This window comes from Brienomyrus brachyistius, chromosome 13 (genome assembly GCF_023856365.1).
Source record: "Brienomyrus brachyistius isolate T26 chromosome 13, BBRACH_0.4, whole genome shotgun sequence".
Taxonomy (NCBI): domain Eukaryota; kingdom Metazoa; phylum Chordata; class Actinopteri; order Osteoglossiformes; family Mormyridae; genus Brienomyrus; species Brienomyrus brachyistius.
Window position 1 is genome coordinate 802,566 of NC_064545.1, and position 13,839 is coordinate 816,404.

Here is a 13,839-nt window from a genome sequence, read left to right on the forward strand (position 1 = left end):
GCACTGCGCTCTGTAAGCTGAAACTAAACGCATAGGCCTGCGTAAGAAGAGCCGAAGACACCTATGCTGGAATTCCATGCAAATTCAACGACAATTACATTAACCAAATGCATTATATAGTACACGAATAGGGTATATCAAATAAAAGCCGAGAATTAAAAACTACCCACACAACATTTATTTTGCAAAACTGATGTATTTGACTATTAGAGTATAGAATTACAGTATTTCCGTTGTTAGTAGGTATTAAACTGTAGAGAAACCGGACTCATAAAGATCTTCCAACTTTCCAAGAATGTGCGTGTAACAGTCCAAGTATTTTCAGACCTTTCATCTATAATTGTGTATATATACTGTATATACACATATGTTTATAAAAACATGTATTCATCCCCTGCTCAGGAAGGACTTGTTTTGTAATGAGTATATGTACATCCATAACTGACGGTACTTACAACAGCATCTACACGTCCTTTTCATGTGGTGTCCATGGAGGTGCAAAGACATAGCAGCAACGTGGAAGTTCAGCACTTTATACACATGAAAAACACCGATAAGGTATTTTTTTCCTTCGTTCTCGGGTCAAACAACTATGCCAAGAATTCCTGAAAAATGTTCTCCTCTTCATGAAGTTTTTGTTTCTAAATCGAATGCACCCCCATACAAAAATGACAGTCAAAGCAACTAAAAAAAATCACAGCAAGAAAAATATCTGAAAACAAAACCATTGAAGGTTAAAGTTCAGCATAACCCATTTTTCTCTTTTTCTTTTTCAAATGTAGTGGTATAATTATTTTTTGGTACTAATATTTGAGAACTCTTTTTTTTCTCTGCAAAATGAAAAGTGAAATACAATGACAAATTTGTTGGAATCGGTCAATATTCATCTACATACTAACTGAAATAAGTTTTTTAAAACTTTTTTTTTTAATAAAAATTACAAACTTAATAAAATTAATGATCAGGTAAGTTTTGTTCCTTGTTCTTTTTCTTGCAAGATAAAACATGTACATCTGGATGGATCCCCAGAATCAACATATACTATGTACATCCTTTACGTTTTGTTTAATAAAGATCTAAAACATTATTTGCACACCAAATATTATGTATTTATAACAAACACACTACATATACAAAATAATTTATAGCCAAGGTGAAGTAGCCTAACCTAAGCAGATGTATATGGAAAAGTTGACTTTTCTAGGGATATTTTCAAATTCTTCATACAAATCCATTCAGGACATGAAACAGGAAAACCAGTGGGACTGTTAATGCTTACACTTGATTCCAAGCGACATCATAATCATCACTAATAAATAAGTTCCGTAAAACCATAACATGTTGTACATTGTACAAAACGTTAACAATAATGTTGTACATTGTACAAAGGAAATTAACATTTTCGTTTGTTTCAAAGGCAAAAGACGTTCTTTACTGTTCCTTACATGTATTGGGATACACATCTGGGACTGTCACTCTCCGCGGGTCTAGTTGGTGACTATCTCTTTGTTGTCTTCCATGAAGCGCGTGAACCGGAAATGAGCTCCACTTTCCACACCTGCCATCTTCTCCAGGCTGGCGAGGGCGGCATTGGGTTCTGCGCTGCTCAGCCTGTCCAGGCTGCCCGTCAGGCCGCCGACGGGAGAATTCCCTCCGTTTCCAATGCTCCCGGAAAGAGGAGCCAGTCCCCCGTTCTGGATGACTGAGATCTCGTTGGTCTTCATGGCCAGGCCGTTGGGAAAAGCCGTGGCATACTGATTCCAAAAGTTCCCTGGTTCCCCATTGCTTGCTCGGGCTGTGATGTCCTTATGGAAGATCTCAGGAAATTTGACAGGGTTGGTACCCAGGAAGGCCATGGGGCCATCCACAGAGAGCCTGCGACCCCGACGGACTTGGGCACTATTCCACATGTGCGTTCCCATGTGCACCTGTGCAATGAGACAGCGAATGGGGCAACATATTAGCTACATTAAAAATAAAACACAGACACTTGTGTTACATTGTCTGTAGTTTGCTTATATTTACATAATCTGTAACATAAATTCATTTCTAAGTCTCTAAAATTTGTATTACGAAACAGATGATCAGTGAATCACGCAGCATCTCGATCAGATGATCAACACGAAAACCTAAATATACAGTGACAGTAAAGCATGTTCAATTGTTTCTTTTTACAAAAATTATTTGAAATTGTATTGTATAAAGGGTGCAATGGGCAATATAAAACAGGACCTTTAAATACAAAGGGTATTCATTTACATTGACTGAGGTAAGCTCTTTAAATAGACAGATTTCCCCTCTTTCTCCTCTATTGATTGTTCTGAGGTTGTGCCGCATGTTAATAACTTTAATGAGTGCTTGCTGGAGACACCAGCAGACAGATTCAAACAAAGGTTGTGTTACGTGTCTGTGGCTAAATGCTCAGGGCCTGATTATTAATTTTCCATTAATTAATGCCACACTGACATGCTATAAAATGTAAACTGTGACTAAGTCTTTAGTTTTACCCGTACCACCCATTTTATACTGCTATTGGAAAATGCACCTGTTTTAATATCTGCTGTGCAACCCAACAATACTATGGTTAGCAACCGCTATCGTAATTATTATTAATAATAACAATTCATTTTTAGTTAGTTGCACAGCTGCATGCTTTAGTATCCAGCTACTTATCCATCTGTCCATTTTCTGAATCCATTTGTCCTATTCAGGGTCACGGGGGATCTGGAGCCAATGGGCACGAGGCAGGGAACAACCCAGGATGAGCCGCAATCCCATCATAGCACACACACACACACCATCCACTCACACATGCACACCTACGGGCAATTTGGTAACTCCAATTAACTCCAAAACAACCACGATGCCAGCATGCAAACTCAACACACATGGAGCCATGGTGGAGGCTAGGACCCTGGTTCTAGAGGTGTGAGGCAACAGTGCTGACCACCGCACCACCATGCCACCTGCAGCTACCAGCACCCACCAGCGCCACAAAGAGACACGCTAACCTTGAGATTGCCTTTGGTAGTGAATGCTCTGCCACAAATGGTACAAGCAAAGGGCTTCTCTCCTGTGTGCGTGCGTTCGTGGATCTGCAGAGCACTGGAGGAAGAGAACATCTTCCCACAGGTGTGGCAATAGTGCTGCTTGGGTGTACGACGAGGTGGAGCGGCTGGGAGCACAAGGGACGTGGCACCTGAAGAGTTCACCACACCCACTGCAGGGTCTTTGCCATCATGGGAGGAGCTGTGCAGAAAGCCATTGACCTCTGTCTTGATCATGGATGACAGGGACCCAACAGAGAGGACCGACGGGGTGGGGCTAGAGGTGAGGCTAGGATTGGACGGCTCAAAGAGCTGGGAAGGCAGGTCTCTCATCTGGTGCGTCAACATGTGTTGCTTGAGGTTGCCCTTTGTGGAGAACCCCCGATTGCAGGCTGTGCAAATAAATGGTCTTTCTTTGGTATGGCTTCGGTAATGGATGTCCAAGGCACTCTGACATGCAAATGTCTTGCCGCAAATGTCACACACCGTGTTCTTGAGGGTGCCACGCTCTCGGAAAGGGAAAAGCATGCTTAATGGGTCTTTTGAGGGGTTGCAAGACGTTAGGTCCAAGGCTGTCACACTGGGGAATTGTATGAGCCTGGTGCCTGAGTGTTCTAGCAGTAGAGCTCTCTGTTGCCTTTCCTCATAGCTGGGGGATGTGCGCTGGCCAGGGACAGAATTGGTAGGGGAGGGTGCTTGCATGGAGGAGGTAGATTCAGAGATAGCGGGGCTCCCAGTACACTGACTCTCAATGTCCTCTGCAACAGGTGATGAGTCATTACTTATGCGATCTCCCTCCATTATACCATTTTCCACCAACTTTTTAGCCTGCAATTCATCAATCAGCCCCTGCTGGGTGATCCGCTTCTGGTTCTCCAAGCTGGCTATCCCCATTATTTCCGGTTGTATGGGAGAGGAGCACAAACTCTCCTGGGAGGCATCCGTTGACTTGGGGGTGTCAGGGATCCCGTTCTCAGGGCAATCCTCCATGGTCTCATCCGAAAAGTTTTCAAAATCGTCAAAATTTGTCTCCTCAAGTGATCCTGTGTCAGACTCCATGGATTCTGGGTAATTTTCTGGCAGGGGGGTGTTGGGAATCTGTCCGCCCATGTGCATGCGGATGTGCTGCTGCAGGACCACAGCATTAGTGAACTTCTTCTGGCAGATGGGACAGGAATGTTGGACCCTTAGTGGCGGCATGGCGCGATGCACGCTATAGTGCGTTTTGAGGTTGCCCTTTGTGGTGAAAGCACGGCCACACACCTTGCATTTGAAGGGTCTCTCCCCTGTATGTGTGCGGTAGTGCATCTTCAGGGCACTCTGGCAACTCAGCACCCGGTGGCAGACGATGCACTCGTTTGGGTCCGTCACCTTCTTGTCGATGTTCTCCACTAGCTGCTGGAGCTTGGACGTCTCAGATGATTGTATGGGGTCCAGAAGGCCGGCAAAGGGAAACTTAGCCTTGAACTGCTCTGACATCAGAGGCATGAGTGGATTGGTAGTCACAGGGAGCCTATTTGGGGAAGTACAATCTGATGTATTCTCTGCTGTACAACTGGTAAAGAGACTAAAAGTTTGATCACCCTCTTTAGCTTTTCCCTCTGAGGTAGGCCAGTTTCCCCTGTTTCCTTCTTCTGCTACACTGTCAGTTCCCTTTGCGGAAAGCTCTGTGACTCCCGAGTCACTTTTAACAGGACTGGAAGGGTTGGTAATTGCAATAGAGTGACACTCCTCCTTCTTAATGAAAGGGGGCAAACACGGAATCGTTGACGGGAGCAAGAGGCCTACTGAAGTGGTCAAAGTAGACAGAACAGGTTTACTGTCCAGCCAGGTGGTGACTGGTTTTTCCGGGGGCATGGACATGCCATATGGGATACCAGTACTTGTTGGAATATTATCCAGATGTTCAGGGACTGGGTATGGATTCATCTCGATGTGGGGGTACTTCTCTTTATGCCGTTGAAAGTGGACCTTCAGGTTGCCGCGGGTGGAGAAGCGGTTCCCACAGATGTTGCACTTGTAGGGCCGCTCGCCAGTGTGTGAACGCAGGTGGATCTGCAAGGCACTGTCGCTCCCGAACACCTTGGCGCAAAACCTGCACTTATGCTTGAAGAAGGCCTCCTCCGGGGCGCCCTTGGGCTCAAAGGCGGTGGATCCGTTTGGCTTGCCTTTCCTCTGCTGTGCCAGGGCGGACAGGGAGCTCAGGTCTTCCACCATTGTGCTGATGCTAGGTAGCGAATTAGAGAACAAGGGGGTAACAGAGGGGGACTGAGGTAGAAGTGGGTTTGCCCCAGAGTTTAACAGGCTACTTATTCCGAACGCCTGTGTATTTGTCAACGGCAGGTTGCTGGGTAGAGGATGCACCGGCTGTTTTTCAGAGGGCTGCTCGCTAAGTGTTACTTCTGCCATCGTGCCAGTGTTCTGAGAGGATTCTCTGCCAGGGGGGATGTAGCCGCTACCAGGTTTACTCTGTGGTAGCTGTGCTGCTGTAGCCATTTGCTTGAGGCTGCTTATGTCGGCCGACTGGCTTGCCAAGCTTTGCGCTAATCCTGCAGCAGCAGCCAGCTGCTGGGAGAGATGAGAGCTGAGGGTGGTCAGCGGACTCCCGGGTTTCGGTATCGCACCTTGAGAGGAGATGAGGGGCAAAGGTGTCTCAGGGTTCTGGGAGGCCAGCAGTATTATTTGATGACGGATTTGCTCGATTAGCTGCAGCTGATGGACCTGCTGCTGCTGCAAGGCCAGGAGCTGCTCCATTAAGGCCGGGGCCTCCATCTTGCTGCCGCCTTTAGAGCGGGTCTCCTGGGAGAACTGGGCTACAGCGACTTTTGTGCTCTGCAGGTTTTCAATGATGACGTTGCTGCTGATCATGGAAAAGTTGCCCGGTTTAGTCAGGTTGTCCATTTGAGGTGAAGATGCTGATGCCTCTATGTTGTCCACGGATTGGCTGCTGTGGGCGATGACACCGCTGCTGTCGTCAATGATGGGACTGCAGTTATTGCTGCTATGGTTACTCGGAATTTTGGGGGCTTCCATATCCATCGACTCCTCTTTATTGAGCACACAGGGCTCGAAAAGGTCCCGGCAATCACCATGGTCTGCTTTAATAGCCACGCTGATCATCTGCTCGTCTGGGTAGACAGAAGGTGAGCTTGGGGAGAAGGCATCAGACGGAGATTCTGGATTCTCATTCACTATCAGGACTAGCTGGTTCTCGGTGCAGTTCTTCTGGTGCTGTTTCAAATCGGACAGCTCAAAGAACTCTGCACAGCAGCAGCTACAAACGTGTGCATCAGTGTCCTTAACAGGGATGACATCCGAGTAGGGTTCCGCGTCCCCTGGAAACACAACAAAGTACAAAAATATTACTCCATAGAAATATGCTGTAGTTGGAGATGTAGCCTCTCCTGTTTACATTCCTTTGCTAGTAAACCTATTTAAATTTAAACTTCCCACAAGGACAGAGAGGAAAACCTAAATACTGTGCTTCAAGTAGAGAGATTAAAAAAAATCAATAGCACTTCACAAGTATTGCTTAAAACGGATCTTTTAAAGATGTATGTCATTTTGTCAATCCCACTATTTTAGATAATCATTTTTCTTCAGATAATCCATCAAAATATAAAGCATTATGAAGTGCAGACACTGGGACTTAAATTTCAGGAGGGGTATTGATTTCCAATTTTTCATACTCTTCATTGTTGACTGGCCCACTGGGTGCAAAACAGCCATCTGAAGGATTTATTAGACTTTCAAGCTGCTGTCAGGTCTGCTTATTTTCAACTATTTTCAAGTATATCCCTGTTACTAAACTAATTTGTAACCATTCAGGCTACAATCAGGGTCTGACAGGAACAACCTTTGGCGTGGAGATTGCGTCCTGTAGCCAATCGGACATTTTAAACAACTCGGCTAAATCTGAACCCAGGGGGGGAAAAAAAGACTTAAAAAAAAAACTAAATCAATTTGAAATGATTATTTTTCCAACCTACAAAGCTAAGTTACACCATATAAATAAACTGTTAAAATGTAATTATAAAAATCTAAATTCCTTTTAAGAAATATAGTAATACTTATTACGTAATATTATTCAAGATTATTTACAATACTAGTGTAAAGACAAAGTCAGGAGAAAAATATTTCCATGGGGATCAATAAAGTCATATCATTATTCTATTTTATTCTAAAAATATATGCATCTGGTCCAATCAAAAGGCAGACTGGAGACTGACTATCAGATCAACAAGTTCAGCAGCACAATACTACACGGTCAACTCAGTGACCCCTCAAAGCAGATTTTTAATGCTAGGATTACCTTGCTAGATTTGGCCTGCACTGAAACATCAGTCATCCAAAAGCAATCAAAATGCAGCTTTGCACTGTCAAACCGCACAAGAAATATATCCAGACACCTTTACAATATTACCATCAAACTACCTGCATAAATGCTGGTTGTGAGAAAGAATTCTTGCAGATTAGCAGAAGTGCACTGGTTGCATTACAAAACTTGCGTTCATTCAGGTTACGCAAGCATGATAAATTCAAAATAGAATCAAAAATCACGGGACAAATCAGGAAAGAACAAACAACATCACCTAAATATTTAGAAAATCCCACATTATCAAACGAATATTTTTGGGAAGTTTTCCAAAACAAACATTACATGTTATGCATATGTTATACCTGTGAGAGGACATTGGAAATGGTACCTGATGTCAAGACAGGTTTTAAAAAATGAATAAATAAAAAATAGTGTCCTCAGTATCTTAATGAAAATGCCGTGTGAATTTGAAAAGAGCAAGTTGCGCAGGTATTGGCAAAAGCATAAAGCAGTATTTTCCAAATGCACAATGCACATAAATTCACACTAAATTGTGCTTTGTGATAGAAAATACATGTAACTAGCAATTCACAAAAATTACTGAGTTTGATTCGTGCAAATTCACAAGTTAATATTGTCAACTACACTTTTTGTGGACAGAGACTTTTAAGAATAAAGGACAAGGACATATAAAAGTGCGCAATAAAGTTATTTGTCCAATAAATCCAGTAATATACTGGTAAATAAGGGGCAAACTGGACAGCCCGACAAACGAAGCGATCTCAAAATAGTTTAATGCTGTTTAGCTGAGTCAACATTTTGGAGAAACCTGCATTGCAATTTTAAATCTGAATGATGGATTCAGAATGCAAAACAACCTGCTTAACTCAACCAAAAAACATTATATTCAGACTGCTACATGCATCGTCTTAAAAATAAAAAATCTGAATTCATCAGCTGTTTAAAATCTGCCCGTCATCAATGGAGCATGATTATGAAATCTGACGCAGGGCAAATAGCTAACACAAAAAAATTTCAGCGTTTGTACACTTGATTCTGCTTATAAACACATTTATTTTCTGTTTCAGACGTACTGACCAACGTCTCATAGAGTCTGGGGAATAAACTTCACAGGATTATTTTTTATATTACATCGCTGTAACGAAAAAGATTAAAGATTGATTTCATTTTTTTCTGATGTAACAAATAATTTCAATATCTTCCTCATGCATGCAAAATGTTTAATTCTACAAAACTCTTCGTAGCAGAAAAACTTGCTTAACGCATAGGGAATTTGGACAGAAATCTGTGTCGGTCCTGCAGGAAAACATCACGTTCATTATATTTCCATAAATACGTACTACACAGAATATTCAAATACTGTTTTTCTCTCCAAGGAAAATGCAGCGAACGATCATCGTTCGGCATCCCTGCGGATGAAAGAGAATTAAATGAGCATACGGTGTAAAGAAAAGCCTGCCCATGGTCACCAAGAACACGCCATCGTAAAAGAGGAAGGTGAAAAGGAATCTGTGGAAAGACTCAAGAAATTGTTGGGATGTAAAATAAAGACGTGTTAAAAGGAAGAGCGGCCTTCCCCAGCAACGCTGACATCACCTCGGAGTCGGCCAGGTTAGGGGAGGCGAGCCAGCTGGACGTCGGACCCCTGATTCCGCTCCGGGCATCCGTCGGAGCTACCAATCTCTGCCGAGAGAAACCCGCCGCCTGCCAGCTCTGCTCCCCCCAGGCTTTTGGGGACGGGGGGAGATGAAGAAGAGGAAGCATAGAGGGTGGCCACAGGGCTGTACCTAATACTGCGTTATATAAATAGCCTGCGGAGAAGTAACCAAAACCTTCACTATTCAACAGGTAAAAAAAAATAACAGAAAACAAACGAACGCTAAGTTTCACTCACTGTGTCAATCATGCTTTGACATAGGGGGCAAAGGGGATACAGGGCTAAAGATAAACGAAGAGGCCGCTAAGACCCCCCTCTCAAATAAAGTACAAGCTTTCTAGGAGGCCGTCGCCCGCCCGCAGTGTGGTGCCTAGGGGTTAACAGCCCCTTGCGGGGGAACCCCGTGCTTCCCCTGAACTCCCATAATCCCCATGTGAAGCGGGGCTCACAAAGGTTAAAACAGCAGAGGGGCAGCAGCTGAGCCTGCAGGACGAGTGACTGCAGCAGGGGCCTGGCCTTATCCCCCCCCCCCCCCCCACCGTGAACCCCATAAGCTTTTGGCCCGAGTTGTCTGCACTGCCATCACGACCACATCCCCAACACCATGCTCACGCCCTCGTTGTTGTCTCCGTAACAAGGGGGCTTCCCGGGGATTGGAGGTGCGCCAAGAAAGGACACCCCCAGACTCGGCGAGGGTTTCCGTGCCCAAGAATTATAGCAGTTTTCACACCCGTGGCAACAACTTAAATGGGCGACTTCTCCAACAACGGGGCGACAAGTCCAACGCTGAGCGCATCTCAGCTTACGTCCTGTGTTCAACGTTTCAGGCCGCTGTCCATTGAGACAGGGCGACAAATGTGGTTATTCACGAGTTATTAAATTTAAGGGAAAAATGTCCCGCAGTCACGACAAGTATGTCCGGGATACACTGGGTTTTGTATCGATCCGGCGTGTGTGTGACATGACCCAGCGCAGGCACGCAAAGGAGGACATTTACAAGACAACAAAATGTCAGTGTGTGGGAACTGAGCGTTATAAAACCAATACAATGTACAAAAGCAACTTCTGCACAGTATGGAAAAAGACAACAGTGATCTCCTGAAATATAACACAAAAAATACAACTGAATCTACACTGCATTTTTTTTTTTAAAAACACTATTTAAATATATTTACTGTAGATGTAAAATGTGTCAGCAGTACTGCATAATAAGTTTATATTTGTGTAAAACACCCAAGCAGAAGAGCACCCATCTTAAAAATATACCACACGGAATTTATTTTAAGGTATTTTGGTAACTTACATAAAGTTAAAAGATGTCTGTACAGCAAGTCAGCGAATATCATAAAATTGACATAATTATTAAATGAGAAATGTACTAGCGATTGCTGGTTTTTTTTACATTTTTCATTTAGAAACTTTGATTTATCAGCTAAAGAAAAACATAATTTTGATCTAAATACTTACAGTTATAGTCTGCATTTTCTTTTAAATATACCTGTTGTTTCAAAACAATCTCTGTATACTTAATTTTGAAACTAATAATCCTAAAGTTCACTATTGAAGCAATAAAAAAAATTAAACAAGAATATTGTATTTTATCCTTTGGCGACATAAAAGACTATATTGAACAATATACTGTGCACCACTAAATAATATGCTGGTCAAGATACCAAAAATTTGTTCATTGTACTGTTTATTAATTAGAAAAAGCACAAAACGGCATTCCAGTAGTGAAAGAGAACACATGTATACTACATGTATTTTTAAAGGTCTAATGTTTGAATAAAATAGGAAAAGTGCCACGCAAGTCATACGTATATTCTTAAAGTAAGCGAAAGATCTGAGTGTGAATAGATGTTGACCTGCAGACCTTTTTAAGACAGAGTGGTAGAGAAGCTAACATGAAATCATAAGGATTTCGGATTAGGACAAATTTTAAGTGGTCCCTGTCGTAAGATGCAGTAAAAGCATTCTTCTGGACAACGCAATCTCTGAAATGCTAAAGATTAGGAGTAGGAGCTTCCGCGAATTCACCAGCAGGCCCTGGTATTTATTAGAAAACAACATTGCTGCAATGCATTTAACTTTATATTATGGTAAACTGAAACTTTATAAAGCGATATCTGACTACAGATTCTACATTTACAGCTCGTCAAATGTCTACAGTCACTAAAATAAGAACTTATCTTAAATCTCGAGTGTATTTCGTGTATATTAAGAAATGTCACCTTAAAAAAACTGTTTTGGGGCGTTAAAACGAAAACGCTGAACAAAGTTAAGGACTGACTGGCTGTGATCTGAAACATGCTTCGTATATTATACAACTATAATACAATTTAGACCCGGTTTTGATAATTTATTATTTCATTGGTTTGATGATGAACAACGAGTGAATGTTCCGTGAACTTATGTCCGTCGGAAGCACATCTTTTGAAGTAACATTCCAGCGAAGATATTTCACACTTACGCGGTTCTGCATCCGATGTTCCCCCCAAGAGACTGAGGAGCTGGTTACCGGATAAGATCAGGTCGACAAAGTGAAAGGGATCGTTCTTTTACAAGTTTTATTAATTGCTCACGTTTACGAATATAATTTGATTGTAGATGTTGCGCTGTCTCGACAAATACCCAGTTTTCAACAAGGACATCATAATTTACTCGTTGTAAAGGAATGCCCACAGTACTCCCACTTCATTTCAACATCATAAGTAGACTGAATTTAAAGTATATCCATTATTAATTGCGATATATTACTTTAGTTGAGCAAACGACGCACACTATTCTGCTTTGCGAAATATCAATTCGCAGTGTAAAACAGAACATTCATTATTAAGCTTAACACAGGATCCTTGTATGGTACAACGAGAGGAACAACCAGTTTATAACCGTTTAAAACTATATATATATATATATATTACACTTGGACTAACCTAGCTGAAACAGTGAAAAAGATCCAATACTACAATGTGTGCGAGAACTATACAGTATTCCTATAGTGAAGGACAAAAGCTCATCTTAAGTAATCTGAAGAAGCAGCAACTCGTGAAAAACTGGTAACAACGTATTATTTATGTAAAGTGCGTTTTTATTATGCAAATATGTTTCACTATTAGTTACCAATAAAGGAACTACATTAACTTCATTATTCTGAGAGTTTATTCATAAATAGCCACAGATATGTTTGGTCAAAGTTTAAAAAACAGTGAAACTGGTCATTGGCACACCGACTGGAAACAGACACACAATAAAAGTAACCAACCTAAATAACATCAAATTACATGTTGTGGAAACTCCAACACGGCTGACTTAACTACTATTTAAAAAGTTACAATTAAACACTTAATCCTGTCCAAGTTGAAAACCCAATCAAACTGATTAAAATATAAACCTCGGACGACATCGATTTATGATTTGGGTTTACGGTTAATCCTCAAAAATGGGGGAGTGTATTTGATTCTTGCTCGGCTATAACTTACCATTGTGCTCGGATAATGCCAGATGCGGGTCCGACTGGAAATGCTGCGGCTTCGCTTGTTTCCTCCGCGACATGCTGGTTCACACATCAGCCAGGGCAGAATAAAAAATTACCAAAAAATCTTCTCAGAATTACGGAAATCGAGCCCATCCACCGCGCATGTGTCCTGCTATAATTATGATTATCAATAATGCTTTGCGATTAATCATACAGGGGTTCTTTGAAAGGCAATTGGCACATCGCCAGCCCCCTATTCAAATGAAGTCTCTTTAATCAATTAGCTCCTGATTTGCTGGGGAGTCTTGTCTCTCTTTCAGCTCCCATCCAATGAGTTGATCCGTGTGGGGGAAAGGCAGGATTCTCCGACGGCTTTCAGATACAGTTTAACCCTTCTTAGCAACCAGCTGGGAGCCACGCATAGTTTATCTTGGCTAGTACTGAAATGTTATTTGTAGTGTCGCTCCCAGTCGTTCCGCTATATCTCTTCTATGTATTAAAAAAGTTTCAATACTTCAACCTGGCCAGAGGCGATACTAAAACGCAACTCTGTACAAGTGCTTCTATTCCACACATCACCTTTTTCGGATCTCTAACGTCAAACACCTCACCTACCATAGTACAGTATGCGATACGTGAAAAAAGGTAAATCGACAAGTGAAATTAAGTTTCGTGTCTAGTCTTGATGAGAAAAAATGGGTGATCCATGGAATTCCTGAAATATTCCGAGTCAAAGTAATCTGATCATCGCCGTACAGTGTAGCTAACACGTTTTCAGTAGGCACTGTATTCCGCGAACAAACAAACTTTAAGATCCCCATGCAACTCTGTGAACAATCTGGAGCCCAACCCACCTGTGATGCTATTGGTCACCGGTCTGTTCTATCATAGACTAGGAGCGCGGGCTCGCGCGCGTGGTTGCGCGCGCACGCGCATGTGTGAGGGAGCGACAGGGTGCATGAGTGCGTGTGCGTGCCAAGCAAGTGGCCGATCGCTGAAAAAGGGGGAATATCGAGGTGTCCCGTTTTACCAATGGAAACAAATGCATTACTGCCTTTGCGCGCATATTTGGTAAAAAATGTCATTTGTGTTTATGAGTTCGTGGTTTAACTTGTCAATGTATGTTTTTTTCAGGAGTGTAGATATTAAACAGTTACGGTGAAATAAGATACTGAAAACCGATCGAGAATTTAATTTGTAAATGTAAATCTCAGGTCTCATAAAACAATCGGCACATGCGGTACATTTTATTAACCAGTTGTAAGATTGTTTAGTGAGCACAGGATTGCTGTCGGGGAAGTACCCTACTCCTTACAGTTAT

The 13,839-nt window shown here is 42.3% G+C and overlaps 1 protein-coding gene across 2 annotated transcripts; it reads right to left on the bottom strand.

Annotated features, from left to right (window-relative positions):
* Nucleotides 1-228: 228 nt before the first annotated feature.
* Nucleotides 229-13,307, bottom strand: LOC125706817 (sal-like protein 1). Of its 2 annotated transcripts, XM_048973658.1 has the most exons (4): nt 12,523-13,307; nt 3,012-6,382; nt 1,446-1,928; nt 229-712 (listed from the first exon to the last, which is right to left on the bottom strand). In XM_048973658.1, the coding sequence occupies exons 1-3, from the start codon at nt 12,593-12,595 to the stop codon at nt 1,488-1,490; spliced, it is 3,885 nt and encodes a 1,294-aa protein (XP_048829615.1). In that variant the 5' UTR covers nt 12,596-13,307; the 3' UTR covers nt 229-712; nt 1,446-1,487. The 2 variants fall into 2 exon arrangements, with proteins under 2 accessions (XP_048829615.1, XP_048829614.1); XM_048973657.1 differs by having other exon boundaries at nt 229-1,928.
* Between the last annotated feature and the right edge of the window lie 532 nt (nt 13,308-13,839).

What these genes read in the sequence shown, in the direction of transcription:
- LOC125706817 (XM_048973658.1), bottom strand. Translation starts at nt 12,595, where the DNA reads ATGTCGCGGAGGAAACAAGCGAAGCCGCAGCATTTCCAGTCGGACCCG. An exon ending in GGCATTATCCGAGCACAATG is followed by an intron (nt 6,383 to 12,522) that starts GTAAGTTATAGC and finishes TTGTGTTTCCAG; the next exon opens with GGGACGCGGAACCCTACTCG. An exon ending in CTACCAAAGGCAATCTCAAG is followed by an intron (nt 1,929 to 3,011) that starts GTTAGCGTGTCT and finishes CTCATTGCACAG; the next exon opens with GTGCACATGGGAACGCACAT.